Here is a 16,681-nt window from a genome sequence, read left to right as displayed (position 1 = left end):
GTCCTCAGGGGACTGAGCAGAACAACCTTGCTGAGACGTTCATCTGGTTCAAAAGAGCCAGATGTTGGGGAGGGTGAGTGAAACGGTATTTCCTGGTGCGACAGGGCTGCTACAATCCGGAGCACATAGCAGCTGCACTTGCTGGCTTATGGTGAAGTCAACATCCTAGCATGGACTGGAGAGAAGCTATGGATAAGCTGATGGTTTCCTGGGGAAGAAAAGCCATTTTTTTTTTTTTTTAAGAATATGGCCCTTGATAGGTTGACTATCCATGGGTGACCCCACACCAATGAATAAATGCGAAGCACAAACTGGGTTATTAAAAAAACAGGGCATAAAATTGGCTGGGGTTGGGGACTTGGAGGTAGATCTGGGAGAAATTTTGGAAATATGTGGGGACGTGAATATGATCAAAATACATTGTATGAAATTCTCAAGGAATTAATAAAAATATCATTAGCAGTTCCAGCCTACACGTTTTTGCTGCTGAACTCTACCAGACCTTTAAAGAAGAGCCAATATGGATGCTTCATAAACTATTCCAGAGAATAGAAAATGACGGAAGAAGACACCCGCAGTGGTGGGGAAGGCATGTGCAGAGTAGGGGCGGGAGGGGAGGATGCTAGGCTTTCGGAGTAATTCAGAGAAGCAGTGGCTTTCTAACGGGAAGCTGCTATTTTCTTCTTCCAGTTAATCTGGTGATGGTAATGAGGTAATACTTCACATCTGTGCAAATAGTCTTGTTTTTATTAAACCCTCACTTGCTCAGCAGCCATCGAGGAAACCATTATCATGGAACTTACATGGATGCTTTAAAATTTCCATTATTTCTTTTATATTGGATAATTGCTTTTATACTTTATTCATTATTAGAGTGTGTGTGTGCGCGCGCGCGCTCGCGCGAGAGAGACAGAGAGAGGGGGAGGGAGGGAGAGAGAGACAGAGAGAGAGAGACAGAGAGAGGGGGAGGGAGGGAGAGAGAGACAGAGAGAGAGAGACAGAGAGAGGGGGAGGGAGGGAGAGGGAGAGAGGGGGAGAGAGGGAGAGATGCATGTGTGGCATGCATCTCTATAGCACACGTGTGGAAGTCAGAGGACAGCTTTGTAGAACCAATTCTGTCTTTCTTTATGTGGGTTCTAGGGATGCAGTTGTTAGGGTTATATGACAGGTACCTTATCCACTGAGCCTTCCCACTGGGCCTGACAGGATTATATGACAACTACCTATCCGCTGGGCCATCCTGTTGGTCCTGGTATTGAATTATGAAAACTAATTTCCCCTTTTCTTCATTTAGCTGTTTATTTAATTATAAACTTATATCAGTGTAGAATTGTACTTCTGTGTCAATGGGGCATCTGCTGAGTAGCAGGCCCAGAGGGTCGTGCGGTTTACACTAGCTAACGAAAGAGAGAGTGGATGTAGATTACGCTACAGCATGTTGTTCCCTATCAGATTTTGGAAATGAAAAGGGTCAATTAGAGGTAGATTAGCCATTGGGGCTCTCAGCCTTCAGCAGCTGGAGGTGTTCGCTGTTTGCAGGGGGCTGTGAGATGCATTGAAGGTAAATAGAAAAGAATACGCGGTACCACTATTTTGTCACAAGGGGGCAGCAGTCAGCCATTGATTTTTCTCTCTAGTCATACAGACTTAAATTAATGGGGCTTGCTTTTGTTGTTCCCCCCAGAGACTTCAGTACTAGTGCTAATAACATCCATATTGACAAAACCAAACCGGTATGGCACAACTACTTCCTATGTGGATTTAAAGGAATTCAGGTAAGTTGACTCCGACTAGCCTTTGAGATGATATTCATGTTATTCTAGATTTACTCTATCATGCCGTGGTCCCCTTTCAGTACTGAATCTCTTCTTGCATTTGGCTAACTTCTGTTTCTGAGGGTGGGGAAGGCATGACTGTTTCCGAGTAGTGTGTGTCCGGGGCAGTCATGATTTTTATCTGACTGGCAACATTAAATATGCCACAAGGGAGAGGCTGTCCTGGTATTTATGTTCTGTTTGTGGGAGACGCAGGAGTGTACTGGAATGGGACATAGAGCAGCCATACATCTGAATGTGGGTTTGGTTCGGCTTTGTTAATTTGCATTATCTTGGCTTTATCTGTAAAATGATGTCACTGTTACACAGAGAAACCCTGTCTCGAAAAACCAAAAAAAAAAAAAAAGATCTTTTTTATTTTTATTTTATTTTATTTTTTTAAATTTCTTGAGACAGGTTTCTCTGTGTAACAGCCCTGGCTGGCTGTCCTGGAACTCACTTTGTAGACCAGGTTGGTCTCAAACTCACAGAGATCCGCCTGCCTCTGCCTCCCAAGTGCTGGGATTAAAGGCGTGTGCCACCACCGCCTGGTGATTTATTTGTTCTTATTTTATGTGTGTGGGTGTTTTGCCTGCATGTATGTCTCTGCACCACATGCATTCCTGGTGCCCACAGAATGCAGAAGAGGGTGTCAGATCTGTTACAGACTGTTGTGAGCTGCCATGTGGTGCCTGGGATCGAACCCAGGTCTTCCTTTGTAAGAACCATATATGGTTTTAGCCACTGAGTCAACTCCTTAACTTTAATTTAAAAATCGACACCCACTCAATAATCATTTTAGATGTAGTGACTCTGGTAATATCACAGATAAAGGATATTAAGAAATAGACCTTTTGTCTTTGTGAATCAAAAGGAAATGAGCAAATACGCTTTTCTGTTTTGTTTACTTATTTATTTTTTGAGAGCTTAAGATCCAAGTGGCCTGGAGGTCCTATCTGAAACTGTCCCAAGAAGCTTAGGGCTCAGTGACATGGCTGTCCCAGAAGCCCAGCAGAGTGACTTGGGACGTGGAGTCCTGCTGTCATGGAGGTCTGGCCTAGGAGGACAGTGTTCATTTCTTGAGAATGTGTCTTTTTTCCAGACACATGGTAATAACTTCTGGGAAAAGTTATTGGCCTGTTTTAAATCTTCAAATCATCTGGATTGTCATCCACATTAGTGGGAATTAGAGGATTTGGAAGCACTGGTCAGGCAAATGCAATTTGACCTTCCTTAAAAAAAAACATGCCTTTTTGTATCTTATGGGAAAGTGATCTATCTATCTATCTATCTATCTATCTATCTATCTATCTATCTATCTACTATCTATCATCTATCTATCTATCTATCTATCTATCTATCTTCTATCTATCTATCTACTATCTATCTACTATCTATCTATTATCTATCATCTATCTATCTATCTATCTATCTATCTATCTATCTATCTATCTACTATCTATCTATCAATCAATCTATCATCTATCTTCTTGTATTGTTTTGCATCCTTTTAAGGGCTTTAAACCTTTCTCTTTGATTTGACAACTTATGTGCAAAAACACAGGTTTGTACAATGAACTTTAGGGGAAAAAAAGTCATTTCAGTGTTAACCAGTCCAGAAACTTCAAATTAAAATACTAGAAAGATCCAAGGGATGATCTGTTTATGTGAAATTGAACATGTTATCCTTCTGGGATAGAGCTAGTCAGTATTTGGCACAGCCCATTCGTGTTTTCCAGCGTGCTATGACTTTTGAACTTAAACACTGTGTGCTAGGTCTGCTAGTATGATTCACATCCAAGACGCTCTGTGGATCACTTATGGTTAAATGTACAGCACTCCCCGAGGACTGCCGCTTCTGGCAGCTGCCTGGCGTTCTGTGTGCAGGGGCGTTGGCAGCAGCGCGTCTTCAGTACAGCACTCTCCAGGACTACAGCTTCTGCGCGGGCTGCCTGGCGTTCTGTGTGCAGGGGCGTTGGCAGCAGCATGTCTTCAGTGTATAATTTGTTTGTGTTTCTGGAAGGAGAGTTTAAGATGACTTGGAGTCAGGAAGCACATCTGACTCTTGTCTTTTGTGGCGGATGACTTTTGCCAAGGAAGAAAAAAGGACAAAAAAATTAAGGACAAAAACAGTCTTTATTCACAGCGTTTTGTTGTTCTTTTGACTAGTCTAACTTGCTTATTGAAATTTCTCCCTAGAAGAATATGTATGATGAAATGCATAATTAGGTAATGTAATAGTTTCTCTCTCATACTTTGAGAAGTTTCTGAGGAAGACCACGTTTTTACTGAAGTGCTGCATTTATTTTCAATTCTAAACAAAGATTATAATATGATATCACCCCAAATCCGATTTTACACATCAATTCAAGCACATTAGAGATTTCTACCTTTATTCCAGAGTCTGGTTTAATTGGCCTTCACTGTTGGTAGAAAAATTTCTCTTCCTCCTCTGGGGCCTTCAGTATCATTTATACTAAATTTTAATCTGACTGCCTTTAAAGCTACCAGATGGCTAAATTCTATCAATAACTCCTATAAAAACTCTGAATTTCCTCACATTACTGACATACATTTAATGGTAGAGACCCCATCTTCCACATGGGTGGAGAAGTCCTAACTGGGACTCAGTCTTGGGTCACAATTCCAGCATCCTTTGTGTGATTTTGGGAAAGTCTTAGAGTCTTGAGTCTCCCAGGGTCCTTCGTGTGATCTCCAGGACGATCTCTTAATCCTCCAGTGCTTACGTTTTTCTCTGTGAAAAATGGAGTTGATAGAGCTGGCGCTTTGCTTCTTCACAGGGCCTCCTGAGGCCAAACACCCTGGAAACAGCTGCTGTTGGGTTAAACTTTATACCAGACACTGGCAGGCTGAAGCTCAGCCCGCTCACTGGTAGAGGGGAATTCTTGCCTTGCTGGGCAATTTGAATTCTGGTTGCTTTTTAGGTTTACTATACTTGTTCAAATCAGTTAATATTTCAAGAAAAACCATTCAAGGCAATTTAGGAAGAAAATCAGTAACTTTTCGTTGAACAAAACGAAAAGTCATTGTCAGATTGCCTCACATTGTGGGCAAGGGCCATTAAATCAGATGGCATGGGTAGCTTCCTCTGTGTTGAATCATACAGCTTAGCATCTCTTGGTAGACTTTCTTCCCTCTGTGGAAGAATAGAAGTTTCTACTGCCTCTTGAATCCAACCCCGAAATGACTATTTCCGTGTTGCTCTTTCTTTCCTAGGAACACTTTGGTCTTAGTAAACTGACGGGGATGAACTGTCTGGTAGACGGAAACATTCCCCCAGGTTCGGGCCTCTCCAGCTCCAGTGCTCTGGTCTGCTGTGCTGGGCTAGTGACTCTCACAGTGCTGGGAATGAGTCTATCCAAGGTCAGTACCCGTGACATTAACCAGAAAACCTTCTAGACAGCATCTTCATTGGAAAGTCAGGAAGAACATCTTCCTTGATGCTGACAACCTGTCTTAACCGGAAAGGAAAAGCCAGCATCTGTGGGCAAGTGTTTGGTCTAAGGTTGGTCACTGGAGGGGTGCTGATAGTCTCCAGACATCCAGTCATCAGGGCTGTGCAACTGTAGTGAGTTGCCCTTGGATTATATGCGGAGCTTGAGTAGAAGCGTCACTTTAAAAAAGTCTCCTGATTGTTGACAAGATACATTCAGAGCAAGACATTTTAGGCCTTGAGGTTGGAGCTGTTCCCCCACCCTATCTAAAACCTTAAGTATTGATAGGCAGTGGACAGAAAGCACAGAGAATATGTAGCAGGAGCTGTTTGTTCCGCCTGGCTCCTGCGTGGCTAGCTTTACACCTGAAATAACAACACACAAATTGTATTCATTAAAACACTGCCTGGCCCATTAGCTTTAGCCTTTTATTGGCTAACTCTCACATCTTGATCAACCCATATCTAATAATCTGTGTACCATCACAAACTGGTGGTTTATTCTAACCACCATCTTCCCAGCATTCTGTTCTGTCTACTCCACCCACCTATGTTCTGACCTATCAGGCCAAGCAGTTTTCTTTATTAATTAACCAATGAAAGCAACAGATAGATAGAAGACCTACGTACATCAGGAATAGGCAAGAAAGCAACCAAATTTATGTCTGTTAATACCCAATACTAGTAGGTTAGTCACTGAAATAAATTCCAAAATTATTCCTTCAAAGAGGAAGCATACCTTAAGGAAACTTGAATCCTACTTGAGGTCAGAACACCATTACAAGTTTGCATATATCTCTGGTTTTGCAGTTCAGAGCAGGTGTGCTAAGATTTAATTAGAACTTGGGTGTTGTGCTTCAAGGGAAAGGTTATTGCAGGTCCCCCCCCCAGTGGTTCCCAATCTTCCTAATGCTGTGACCCTTTAATACAGTTCATCTTGTGGTGACCCGACCGTAACATTATTTCTGTTGGTACTTCCTAGCTAAATTTTGCTACTGCTATACGTTGTAATGTAAATATCTGATATGCAGGGTATCTGATATGTGACCCCAAAGAGGTCCCCATCCACAGTTTGAGAACCACTGTTTTAAACCCATACATGTAAACCAAAGCTCACAGGTTGTTTGGGAACAGACTAGGCAGTAGGCGGAGAAAGAGAAAGCTAGCAATATTCTTAGTTTGTAAAAAGTGTGTTTAAATTTTTATAGTGAAAATTTTATATATGGGAAATGGAGAAATAAAAAAAGAAAACAAAGATTTAGAATTCCCTTGTTATACACATGCTTGTTTCATGGGAAAATTAGCTTGCTCACTGCAGTACTATTTGCGAAAGAAAAATTTGTATGTGACCTATGCCTTCTCTGGCACAACCTTTAATCTGATAGCTAGCTTAGCAAGCATTTATTTTAGTCTGCTTGTTGTAATAAAATACCCAAGGTGAACAGTTTAAGGGAGAAAAGACTCATTTAGCTGAGTTTCTGTGATTTCAGTTTACAGTTCGCTGGCTACATTGTTGTAGGTCTGTGCATGGCAGAATATGGGGTACAAGGGCAGGATAAAGTAAAGCTGTTCATGGAGACAGGGAGGGGGGAAGAAGGGAGAGGAGGAGGGAGGGGAGAGGGAGGGAGGAAGGTTGGTGATAAGATATAGTCTTCAATTTCATGCTCCCAGGGACTCACTTCCTCTATAAGGCACCAGCCCCAATAGCTCATTCAGCTTTGAACTAATCAATCTAATTAATGCATTAGTTGTTGATCTGGTCAATACCCCCATGATCCAATCACTCTCTACAGTGACACACCAGCTGGGGACCAAAGCCTTCAACACAAGTATTTGCGGGGGCATTTCCTATCTAAATCACAGCATCTAACCCTTATTGTTGAATGACACCTTTGTGCTGGAAATGCTATGGCATGGCTGAAATAAATAAATGGGGTTGACTTCACTATGTTGGTGATTTTAATAGATGCAGATAAAGAGCAGCTATAAGAGAATGTGACGTAGTTAAGAAGCGTGATGGAGTTGCAGGTCTAACTGAGATTCAGAGAGCACATGTAAGCTGAGATACCAAGGACTTAAAGACTTACAGATGTTAGTCTAGAAATACTAACAGTATCTTCACAAGGTGGAGCTCCTTAATTTTGGACTTCCCAGACTATAGACCAATGGGTGATGTAAATTCTATTGTGTTTTGTTTTGTTTTTAGATAGGGTCTTTCTCTGTGTAGCCCTGGCTTTCCTGGAACTCGCTATGTAGATAAGGCTGGCCTCGAACTCACAGAGATCCACCTGACTTTGCTTTTCAAGTTCTGCGATTAAAGGCCTGTGCCACCACATCCAGCCTGAATGTTTTGAAGAAAGGAGGACAGGGAATATGATGGTGAAACTACATCAGATAATTGTGTTAGCAGATGAAAGGGACACAGTGGGAGTAAAATTATCTTGGATTGTTGGAGAAACTAAAAGATGTTCATGATGGCTGGAGCCTATAGTAACTGGATTTCATTAGAGACCAGATGCTGAGAAGTTGAGTAATTTGAATGTCATGTAGATAGTATTGGGGAACAATTGCTGGCTTTAATTTTAAGAAGAAGATAACATGATTTTATCCGTATCTGAGAAAGATCACAATGGGTATGCTATAGATTGAAAGTAACAATATTAGCAATAAAGAGGTGATTTAGTGTGCAGGAGTTGGGGTGAGAATGGAAGGAATTGGATATTCAGTTTAAGGTCCATCTTGGACAGAACCAGTAAGCTGTGGGCATTGATTGGTTGTGAGGATAGAGAACAGAGTCAAAGTTTTTTTTTTTTTTTTTCTTTTTTTTCCCTAGCTGTGTGTGGTGCCTTAGAGTAGGGATCTAGATGACACTGTGACATAGACACATAGAGCTTCTCAGTTGTGAACAACACCTCTGGTGGTCAGGTTCCTTTCAGGATCATCTGTTTTACAACTAACTCTAGCTTTTGAGACAGGGTGTCCTAGGCTGTCCCCAGACTCCCCAGCCTCTGGCTGGCATAGTGGCCTGGACTACGTTGTCCATCTTTCATTGCCCTTTGAGGCCTCCAGAGTCGGGGAAGCCAGGCCTGGTAGGTAGAGCAGGCTGAGACGCCATACTGGGGAACAAGAGTGAGGCAAGGGCCCAACAGCTTCTATTGAGGAGGCCGGGGAGTAGTCCGAGAGGAGGGAAACCAGAAAGGAGGAGCAGCAAAGACAAGGGAGATGGCCCTTTGTCAAGTAAGTGGTGGCTTGTGAGCTGCTGCCAGGAGGCCAAGAAAGTAGGGTCTGAGGAGACGCCATGCCATACACCAGGAAGGGACTGCAGGTGTTGTGGGCAGTAGCAGAAGGGGAGAGTTCATTAGATATAAAAGTCTGTCAGTGCACACAGAGAGGGAGGGCTGAAGTCAAGAACATCACTTTTTTTTTTTAATGGGAGGATGAAGCTTCTTCTTCTTTTTTTTTTTTTTTTTTTTTTTTTTTTCGACCCTTAATATAAATGTCTAAGGGGAAAAAAGATAAAATAAAAAGAAACACTTGAGCTTTTAGAATTAAATTCGGCTCTCTTTAGTTCCCCAATTAAAAATTATATATATATATATATATATATATAGTCAGTACTTACTGAGTCCAGTGCTTTGAGCACAGAGGGAACAATGTGTGTCTGACTCTACCCGATAGTCTAAGCTTCCTGACCATATTTATGTTGATATTTTCTAGAGAAGCATAATTATAAAGAGGGGTTTAGTTATTAATTTGTTCACTTATTGAAATGAGACCAAATCTTGATTGAAAGGAAAAACATAATTTCTCAGGGCTTTAAGTGCCAACTGTACATGTGGCTCTTACAACATCAGAAGCACAAGAATTTAGTGGACTGTAGACATGAGATAGTTCCCAATCTTCCTTTTTATTTGTGTTTTAGTTAGTACCCTGATAAGAAACAAACGGTGCGCAGAGTCGGGCTGAGGCGAGAGTGATAAAGGCATCTGTAGAGGCTCCAGGCCTGGGGAACGGTCCAGGAAGAGTTCCTTGGTGAAGTCAGAAGCCACAGTGTTAGGAGCAGCTTGGGGGTGGCGTTGTTGACGTCTAGCAATAGGAGAATAACAGGGTAACACGGATGGAAATGACAAGGGGTGATATGAGCCGGGGAGCTGTCTGCAGAGACCCATCTCGGGCCAGAGCCTCCTGTGGTACTACAGGGGCCGGGGACAGAGGTCGGGATAACTAGTGAGGGCCCACAGGGATGGGTGACTGAAACATTTCCAGTTCTTTCACATTGGATATGCCAGTTAGCTGCACTCACTGCATGTAGATGTGGAAGTTATTAACATTCATTAATAAAGTAAAGGTTTCTGGGGGAAGCCAGTAAAACAATGCCTATTGCCATAAAGATTCCAGAGAGCAAAAGGGATGAGTGGCGGTGACAGGTGGCAGCCGAGCAGGCAGCATGGTAAAGCACTGGGGAAAAGGGAAGCACTCTTTCTCCTGCTTTCAAGATGCCAGAATAAAGGAACAGCTGCGCTTTCCTTCGCCAGCCTGCACTCAGGCTTCGCTTCCGAAGCAGGGAAGATTAAGAAACGTAAATACAAGTTCTGTCTTTGATAAACCCGAAAGCACAAAGCACAGAGATGAGAAGTGGATGGGAGAATGCCGTATGACTTAGCAGAATGAAGAAAGGTCGGCGCTAAGTGCCGCGGAGGAGACATAGATAGAAGCAAGCTGACTCACCCCGCAGTCTCAGGGAAGGGCAGGAAGAAGGCAGGGTAGAATGACAGGGTGGGGCAAGGTGGGGAGTGTTTTTAGTTGGGGACCAATTAGACCCTTGTAGCCCTGTCTTACCTGGGACCACCCCGTCCCATGTGCACCAGTTCCTGGAGAAACCCCAGAGACTTTCTGGATTTAAGGGCACCGACCACCGAGAAAGGCAAGGCAGGAAAGGGATTTGGTAACTGGGAAATTGAAGAATATTTTGCTTCCGAACAGTGAAACTTCTACTTCCCAGTGCTCAGGTCGGCTTTAGCACACTGGCAGCCTTACCAACTCTCACCTTACCGGAGATGCCAGCGTGTCCTCAGAGGAAACTCCGTGAACGCAATCCCATGGCGTGCAGTGTGCCCCTGTCACAAGTGATTTCCAAAGTTTTGTGCTTTACTGATTTACTCAGAGGATCGTCCGATTTTGGAAGAGAACATCTAAAATGAAGCAGACAGAGCAAAGTAGAGAAAATGAAGGAATTTGTAGGACAGGCAATGCTGTCCTCAGTCTGATGAGAAAAAACTAAGTGCCTGATTAAAGAACGGATGACAAAAAATTTCATATATGAAAAATGAAATCGCCAACATAGGAAAATCAAATAAAAGGATTGGAAAAATTATCTGGTAACAAAGAAAAAAAGGGTTGGATAATCAGGGAGTGAAAAGAATAAGAAAATTTGTGAATCAATTCCAGAAAATTTCAACTATTTAGAAGAAACAGTGAAAGCAGCCACTAAAAGTACTACTTCCCCAAAATGAAAATGCATTTAAATGCAGTTAAAAACAACAAGTCTGGTTAAGAAATGTAAATACCAGCTCTGTCTTTGATACACCAAAGAGATAAAAATATATCCTGAGACTCTAAGAAACAAAGCTGGAAAGCGACTGGGGGACAGTGCATGACTTAGCAGAATAGAGACAGAGAGAAAAGCCCTCCCTGTGGCCAGCGAGAAGCTCAGTGGGCAAAGGCTGCAGTTGGGTGCCCAGACCCAGGGGTGGAGGGAGAGCATCGACTCTTGAAGTCTTAGTGCTTACCACCACTTGTGCGTCCATGCAACCTCCACCTCCCCATATGCTGCAGATATGAAATGTAATGTTTTAAAAAGGGCCCTGAGTATTTGCGTAATAAATGAGGGAGGCCAGACCAGAGCTGCCAGTGGGGATTTTGAAACTCAAGAGCTAAGAGTGACAAAGACTAAGGAGTAAGAAAGTGAAGACATTATAACTGAAGGACCAGGAATGGAAGTACTCCTCAAATGGGCATTGGAAGATACTAGACCATGCAGCAATGTTTTTAAGATGTCAGTGACTTTTGACTTTAATAATCAGCTGTGAGAATAGGATAAAACACTTTAACCTGTAACATGTAAAAAAATGGAGGGACCTAGCTGCCCCCCCCCCCCCCCCCCCATTCTAAACCTGGTAGCAAACCAACAAAGAAGATGGCATAGAAATTAGGAAATAAAAATCCAGGAAGGAGTGAAGAGCCGTGCCCAGCATTCACGTCACCTGGTGATCAGAACCAGCACAGAACAAATTAAAAGTGGGATGGGAAGAAATGGAACTTACACATCTTAACCACTGAAAACAAGAAATCTAACCTAACCACATGTGAAAGTAGGCTGAGAGGTTTTCAGAGCTTGTGTAGGGCTTGAGGCTTATGTGGATATCCAGTGATAGGCAGGAGATGGTACTAGGCAGTTACTGAATACAGGAAAAACAAAAAGACTAGTCATGCAAGATTTTCCCAAGTTTTTGGTGTCCACATAAACAGTAGTCTCAATAACTGACACAAGGGATAAAGTTTTAATCAAGGTTTTTGGCATAATGTCATTGAGATAGGTAGGAAGGGGAAAGGGGAAAGGGAAGAGGGGCCAAATCCTCATCCTTTGTGCTAGGAAAGCAATAGAGTTTAAGAGGATGTGACTGTGTCTGGTGGCGCACATCTTAACCCCAGCACTAGGGAGGCGGAGGCAGACAGATTAATGTGTTTTAGGCTAGCCTGGTTTACATAGAGAGTTCCAGGCAAGATCAAGCTACCTAATGAGGCCCTGTAAAAAAAAAATTAGGATTAAACAGTTCAATCATGTGGTTATTTGAAGCACCCCGAGAAGCGTGACAGCTGGAGGCGTCTACAGTTCTAAGCCCTGTGCTCTATTTGCTCTTTTAGACTATGTGTGTGCTACCCTTGGGTGAGAGTGAAGAATAGGAAGGAGAAATGAGTAGCACGAGCAGGAAGAGAGGCAGCAGATGACCTGAATGGCCAGGAGCAGAAAGAGACTGGAAGAAGGGGGCACAATGGGACTCAGTGTGTCCGGGCTAGACACTGAGAACACAAGCCGCTAGGACATGGCCAAATCCAACAAGCTTGGGAGAGGCTTTTGGAGCTTTAGGTGACAGGATCGAAGAGAACACAGGCATCCCTGCTGATGACAGTAGTCCATCCTAAAAACCCAGATGGTCTATGCAAGGGCATCAAGCAGGAGTGTATTTGTTATTATTTTAAGTGGGGGAGATTATAATGCATTGTTCCTTAGCTCAGAACCTTTAATTTCTGCATGTTAGAAAAAGAGTAAAATTTCTTCTGTGGGGACACCACAGGAGTATAAGGCAAACCACACAGTTTTTCTGAATGTCAAACAGGGAATGAGGTTGTGACCAGCAGCTACTTTATGGAGCAATGCTTGTGTCTTCCTTGTTGACTTCTAGTGTCCTAGGGCTCTGCACAATGTGGACATTTCAGGATGTGAATGTAGATTTTCCTTATTTAGATATCTTTAAAAAGTGCCTTCATCCTCACTCATCAGGGAAATGCCCATCAAATAACAAAATGTGTGTAAAGATGGGGCAAAGAAAAAGCCCTTAGTGCTTGTGGTGGGAACATAAATTAGCATAGTTCTGTGGAAATAAGCATGGAGGTCCCTCAAAAAGCTGAAACTAGGGAGGCTGGAGAGATGGCTCAGTGGTTAAGAGCACTGGCTGTTCTTCCAAAGGACCTAGGTTCAATTCCCAACACCCACATAGCAGCTCACAGTTGCTTTTAACTCCTGTTCCAGGGGATCTGACACCATCACACAGACATGTCGGCAAAGCACCAGTGCACATAAAATACAAATAAATAAATTACAAAAAGCTGAAAGTAGAATAATTTTATGATCGAGATAGATCATGTGGTGGTTTATATGTAATTGGTCCCCATAATCTCATAGGGAGTGGCACTATTAGGAGGTGTGACTTTGTTGGAGTGGGTATGGGAGAAATGTGTCACTGTGGGGCAAGGCTTTGAGGTTTCCCATGCTCAGGACACCTCCTAGTGTCCCAGCTGAGTTCCTGCTGCCTGAAAGATGTGGGGCTCTCAGCTACTTCTCCAGCGTCACGTCTGCCTGCATGCCACTGTGCTCTCTGCCATGATGATAGTGGACTGAATCTCCAAATCGGTAAGTGAGCCACCATAATTAAATGTTTTCTGTGGTCATGGTGTCTCTTCACAGCAATAGAAACCCCGACTAAGATAGTCCACTGCATAGCTGAAGTCAGCATTTGGTAGACACTTGCATGCCTGTGAATTGAACAACTGTTCACAGCAGAACATTAGAGAATCAGCTGAGGTATCCAGCAGCAGACAAGTGGGCAAAGCAAGCATGGTGCATATGCACAGTGGGGTACCATTCAGCTGTTAAGAAAAAAAAAACTCATGCTATTTGTAGGAAAATGGGTACACCTGGAGATGTTAAATGGGTGTTAAAATGAGCCAGCTTCAGAAATACCACATTCTCCCCTCAAGCAGAATCTAGATTTAAAAAAAAAAAAAGACTTAAAAGCAGAGAAAAGGGTCTGTGGGAGAAGAAGGGGACCAGTAAAAAGTAGGAGGGGTGAGGGTGATCTTGTAGAAGTCCATGATAGATACACTCACAACAAGACTCAAAGGTTTTGTCCAATGACTGTTTTCTGATGAACACAAAGCTTATACAGTCTAAAACACAGGGAAGTGGGGGTGTAGATACAGTATGGCATTTGCCAGTCTTGATCGATTTTGGATGGGCAGATGGCCTTAGTTGTGGCGTGTGGAGACACAAATGCCGCCCTAACGAAGCTTAGGTATCAAAGGTCAAGACTGGTTGTTCAGGGGAATTCACCACGGGGGTTTATCCAAGGCCACTTGTGTTCTATTTTATCATGGTGCAGCTTGCTTCTGACTTACATGCTCAGTTCCAGTCTGTTCTTGGAGCCCACAAAGGACTAAGTGTCTTGTAAGTGTGCTGGAGACAGCTTCCTGGCTTGGGACCTGTTACAGCTAACTCCTAGTTGTAGACATCAAAGTGTATTAGACTGGCTTCTACTCACAAATTCCTTCCCCCTTTTCTAAGTGGGATAAGGTGCACATTCTGAATTTATGGTATGGTGGTCTAAGCAAGTGTACTGTGGAAGATCTGCAAGGCAAGGAGAGCAGTGTGGTGATCCATGCCCCATATTGAAACGCAAGGGGCAACTGTGTTTGATGAAGGTTGAAGTGGCCATCATGGAACAGCAGGTATAGGGTACATTATTTATATGCATGTCTTTACATCATGTTAAAAATAATGCATGCAATTCCAAGTAACCCAGGATAGAGGTTGGACACTTCCTTGGAGGCTGTGGTTCATTGACATAGGTAGTGAAACTTGTAGTTGGTATCAAGAATCCTGTTTGTTAGGTGAAACACACTGTGTTTTCATAGGAACGGCATTGGATCTATGAGGGCTGCTGCCAGGGAAGATAGATTTTTAGGCACTGCTAAAGTTAATATCCTAAGTCCTGTAGATAGTGGCTTGGAGACATTTATCCAACAGCTACTACATGCCGGGTTTTGCTGTAGACATCGGAGATACAACTGTAAACAAATCCAGGAAGTCCCCACTCTTGTGCAGTTTCCACGTTGTTAGTGGTGGGTGGGTAAGAAGTGTAGAGGTGAACATGGGATGTATCCAAATGCTCTGGGGAAACACGAGTTCCATCAACAGGGAAGCTGCTGCTTTAGCTGGGGAGGGTTTGAAGGGAGACCTGTGGGAGAGACTGAGAACCGGGGCATGCCAAAGAGAGGTCAGAGAAGTTTGTCTTCTTGAGGATGAGTGATGCCCCGCCGCTGGGAGTGGGGCCGTGAATGAGGGCAGAGTACTGGGAGGTAAGTTGAGAGGTGTTGGGGGCCATGTGGTACAGAACTGTCCATCTCTGGCGAAAGCCTGTGGGGGCTCTGAGCTACGGACTGCAAGATGCCCCACGCTGACTATTTCTTTCAGAAGTGCCCCATCAACGGTTCCCTACACCCATGGGACGACACACTACTCAAAGAAGAGAAATAACAAAAGTCCTTCAAGCACTTAGTGCTTGTTGTAGAATGTGACCACCTTTACTGACTGAACAGCCATTGTACAAGATATCGAGCGTTTTACTTGTAAATAGGGTTGAGACTGTGGTTCCTTAGTAAAGTTAAACAGAGGATTCCATGCAAAAACTGAGTTCTGCTCTCAAATATTGAGAACAGTCCAGGGCTATTCCAGGCAGAGGGAGCCCTCATGTGCATTTAAACAGCCCACTGGGCCAGGTTTACACGTACAGGTCAGCTAGGGCCTAGAATCCTGTGTAGCTCATGAAATTCCCAATAACAACTTTCATCTAAGGAACGGTTTCTAGTTGCCAAATTTGTCACATAGGCAAGAAGAGGTGATGTTCTTTGCTCAATGGTGTTTTTGAGGTTTGAAATCCCATACGGGGACCCACTGAAGTTTTCAGGAAGTGAAATGCTTGAGGTTCTATAACACATGTATTCAAGATTGCACCTTGCCCACTTATAGGGGCCATTTCCTTTAGGGGTACACACATAATACACACCACACACACAGATGTGCATACACATATGTATATACATAGCTCTCTCTCTCTCTATATATATATATATATATATACACATATGTGTGTGTGTGTGTGTATACGTAGCTATATTTAAGGGAAATATTTTGGCCTTAAGGATGAGACCATGAGCTTAAAATGTCTACATTATAAAACAAAAAAGATCTAACCATTATCCAAAAGTTTCAAGTAAAATTTGGATGTTTTAGTAGCAGTTTGCTACGTGGTCTAAGAAAAATCAGCAGCCAAATTGCACTGTCTCTATCATTATGCTTAGAAGTCCACACAAGCACGGTGCTGCAGTTTGCTTAGAATAACACAGGCCTCCTGCACACACTAGCTAAGGAAAATAGTAGTGACAGCATTCCTGCCAGATGTTGACTGCTAACGTGCTGCAGCAGCTTGCCTCTGAGAGGATGGCAGCTCCAGAGCAATCTTGGGGGAAAAAAAAATCTCTTAATGAAGTGTTGAACATGGACCAAAGCCATGTGCTCACTGCACAAAACCCAGAAAGCTTCAGTGTTAGCCATGCATGGGTGACCTGGATTTAAACAGGTTTGACATTTTAAGTTAATATGTAAATACAAAACCATCCAATAAAAAGGGCCCTTTCTTTCCATTAAGGCCTGGTGTTTGAGTCTCTGGTTTCGCTCTTTGCTGAGAGGAAGACTGGAGCCAGAGCCAGAATCATTGATTACTGGTTAGGGTTCCCTCCGGTGATGGGACTATGTTACAGAGACTGTTCAGGTCACCCCACCTCCCCATCTCCCTCC

General features: G+C 43.2%; 1 protein-coding gene across 6 annotated transcripts in view; it reads left to right on the top strand.

The window, feature by feature from the left end:
* The window catches only part of Galk2 (galactokinase 2), a 118,065-nt gene that overhangs the window by 26,190 nt on the left and 75,194 nt on the right, over positions 1-16,681 (top strand). For 3 of the 6 annotated variants that reach the window (XM_050133006.1, XM_050133000.1, XM_050132993.1), the window contains exons 4-6: positions 461-589; positions 1,685-1,775; positions 5,052-5,198. In XM_050133006.1, the coding sequence (XP_049988963.1) occupies positions 461-589; positions 1,685-1,775; positions 5,052-5,198 (367 nt within the window). The remainder of the gene's footprint in view (positions 1-460; positions 590-1,684; positions 1,776-5,051; positions 5,199-16,681) is intronic. The other 3 variants (XM_050133007.1, XM_050133009.1, XM_050133015.1) reach the window with 3 other exon arrangements.

The sequence above is a fragment of the Alexandromys fortis genome, unplaced genomic scaffold (genome assembly GCF_014885135.2).
Source record: "Alexandromys fortis isolate MF-2015 unplaced genomic scaffold, M_Fortis_MF-2015_v1.1 scaffold_6, whole genome shotgun sequence".
Taxonomy (NCBI): Eukaryota; Metazoa; Chordata; class Mammalia; order Rodentia; family Cricetidae; genus Alexandromys; species Alexandromys fortis.
Note: the sequence above shows the minus strand (reverse complement) of the source record. Positions and strands in the feature narration are given on the sequence as shown.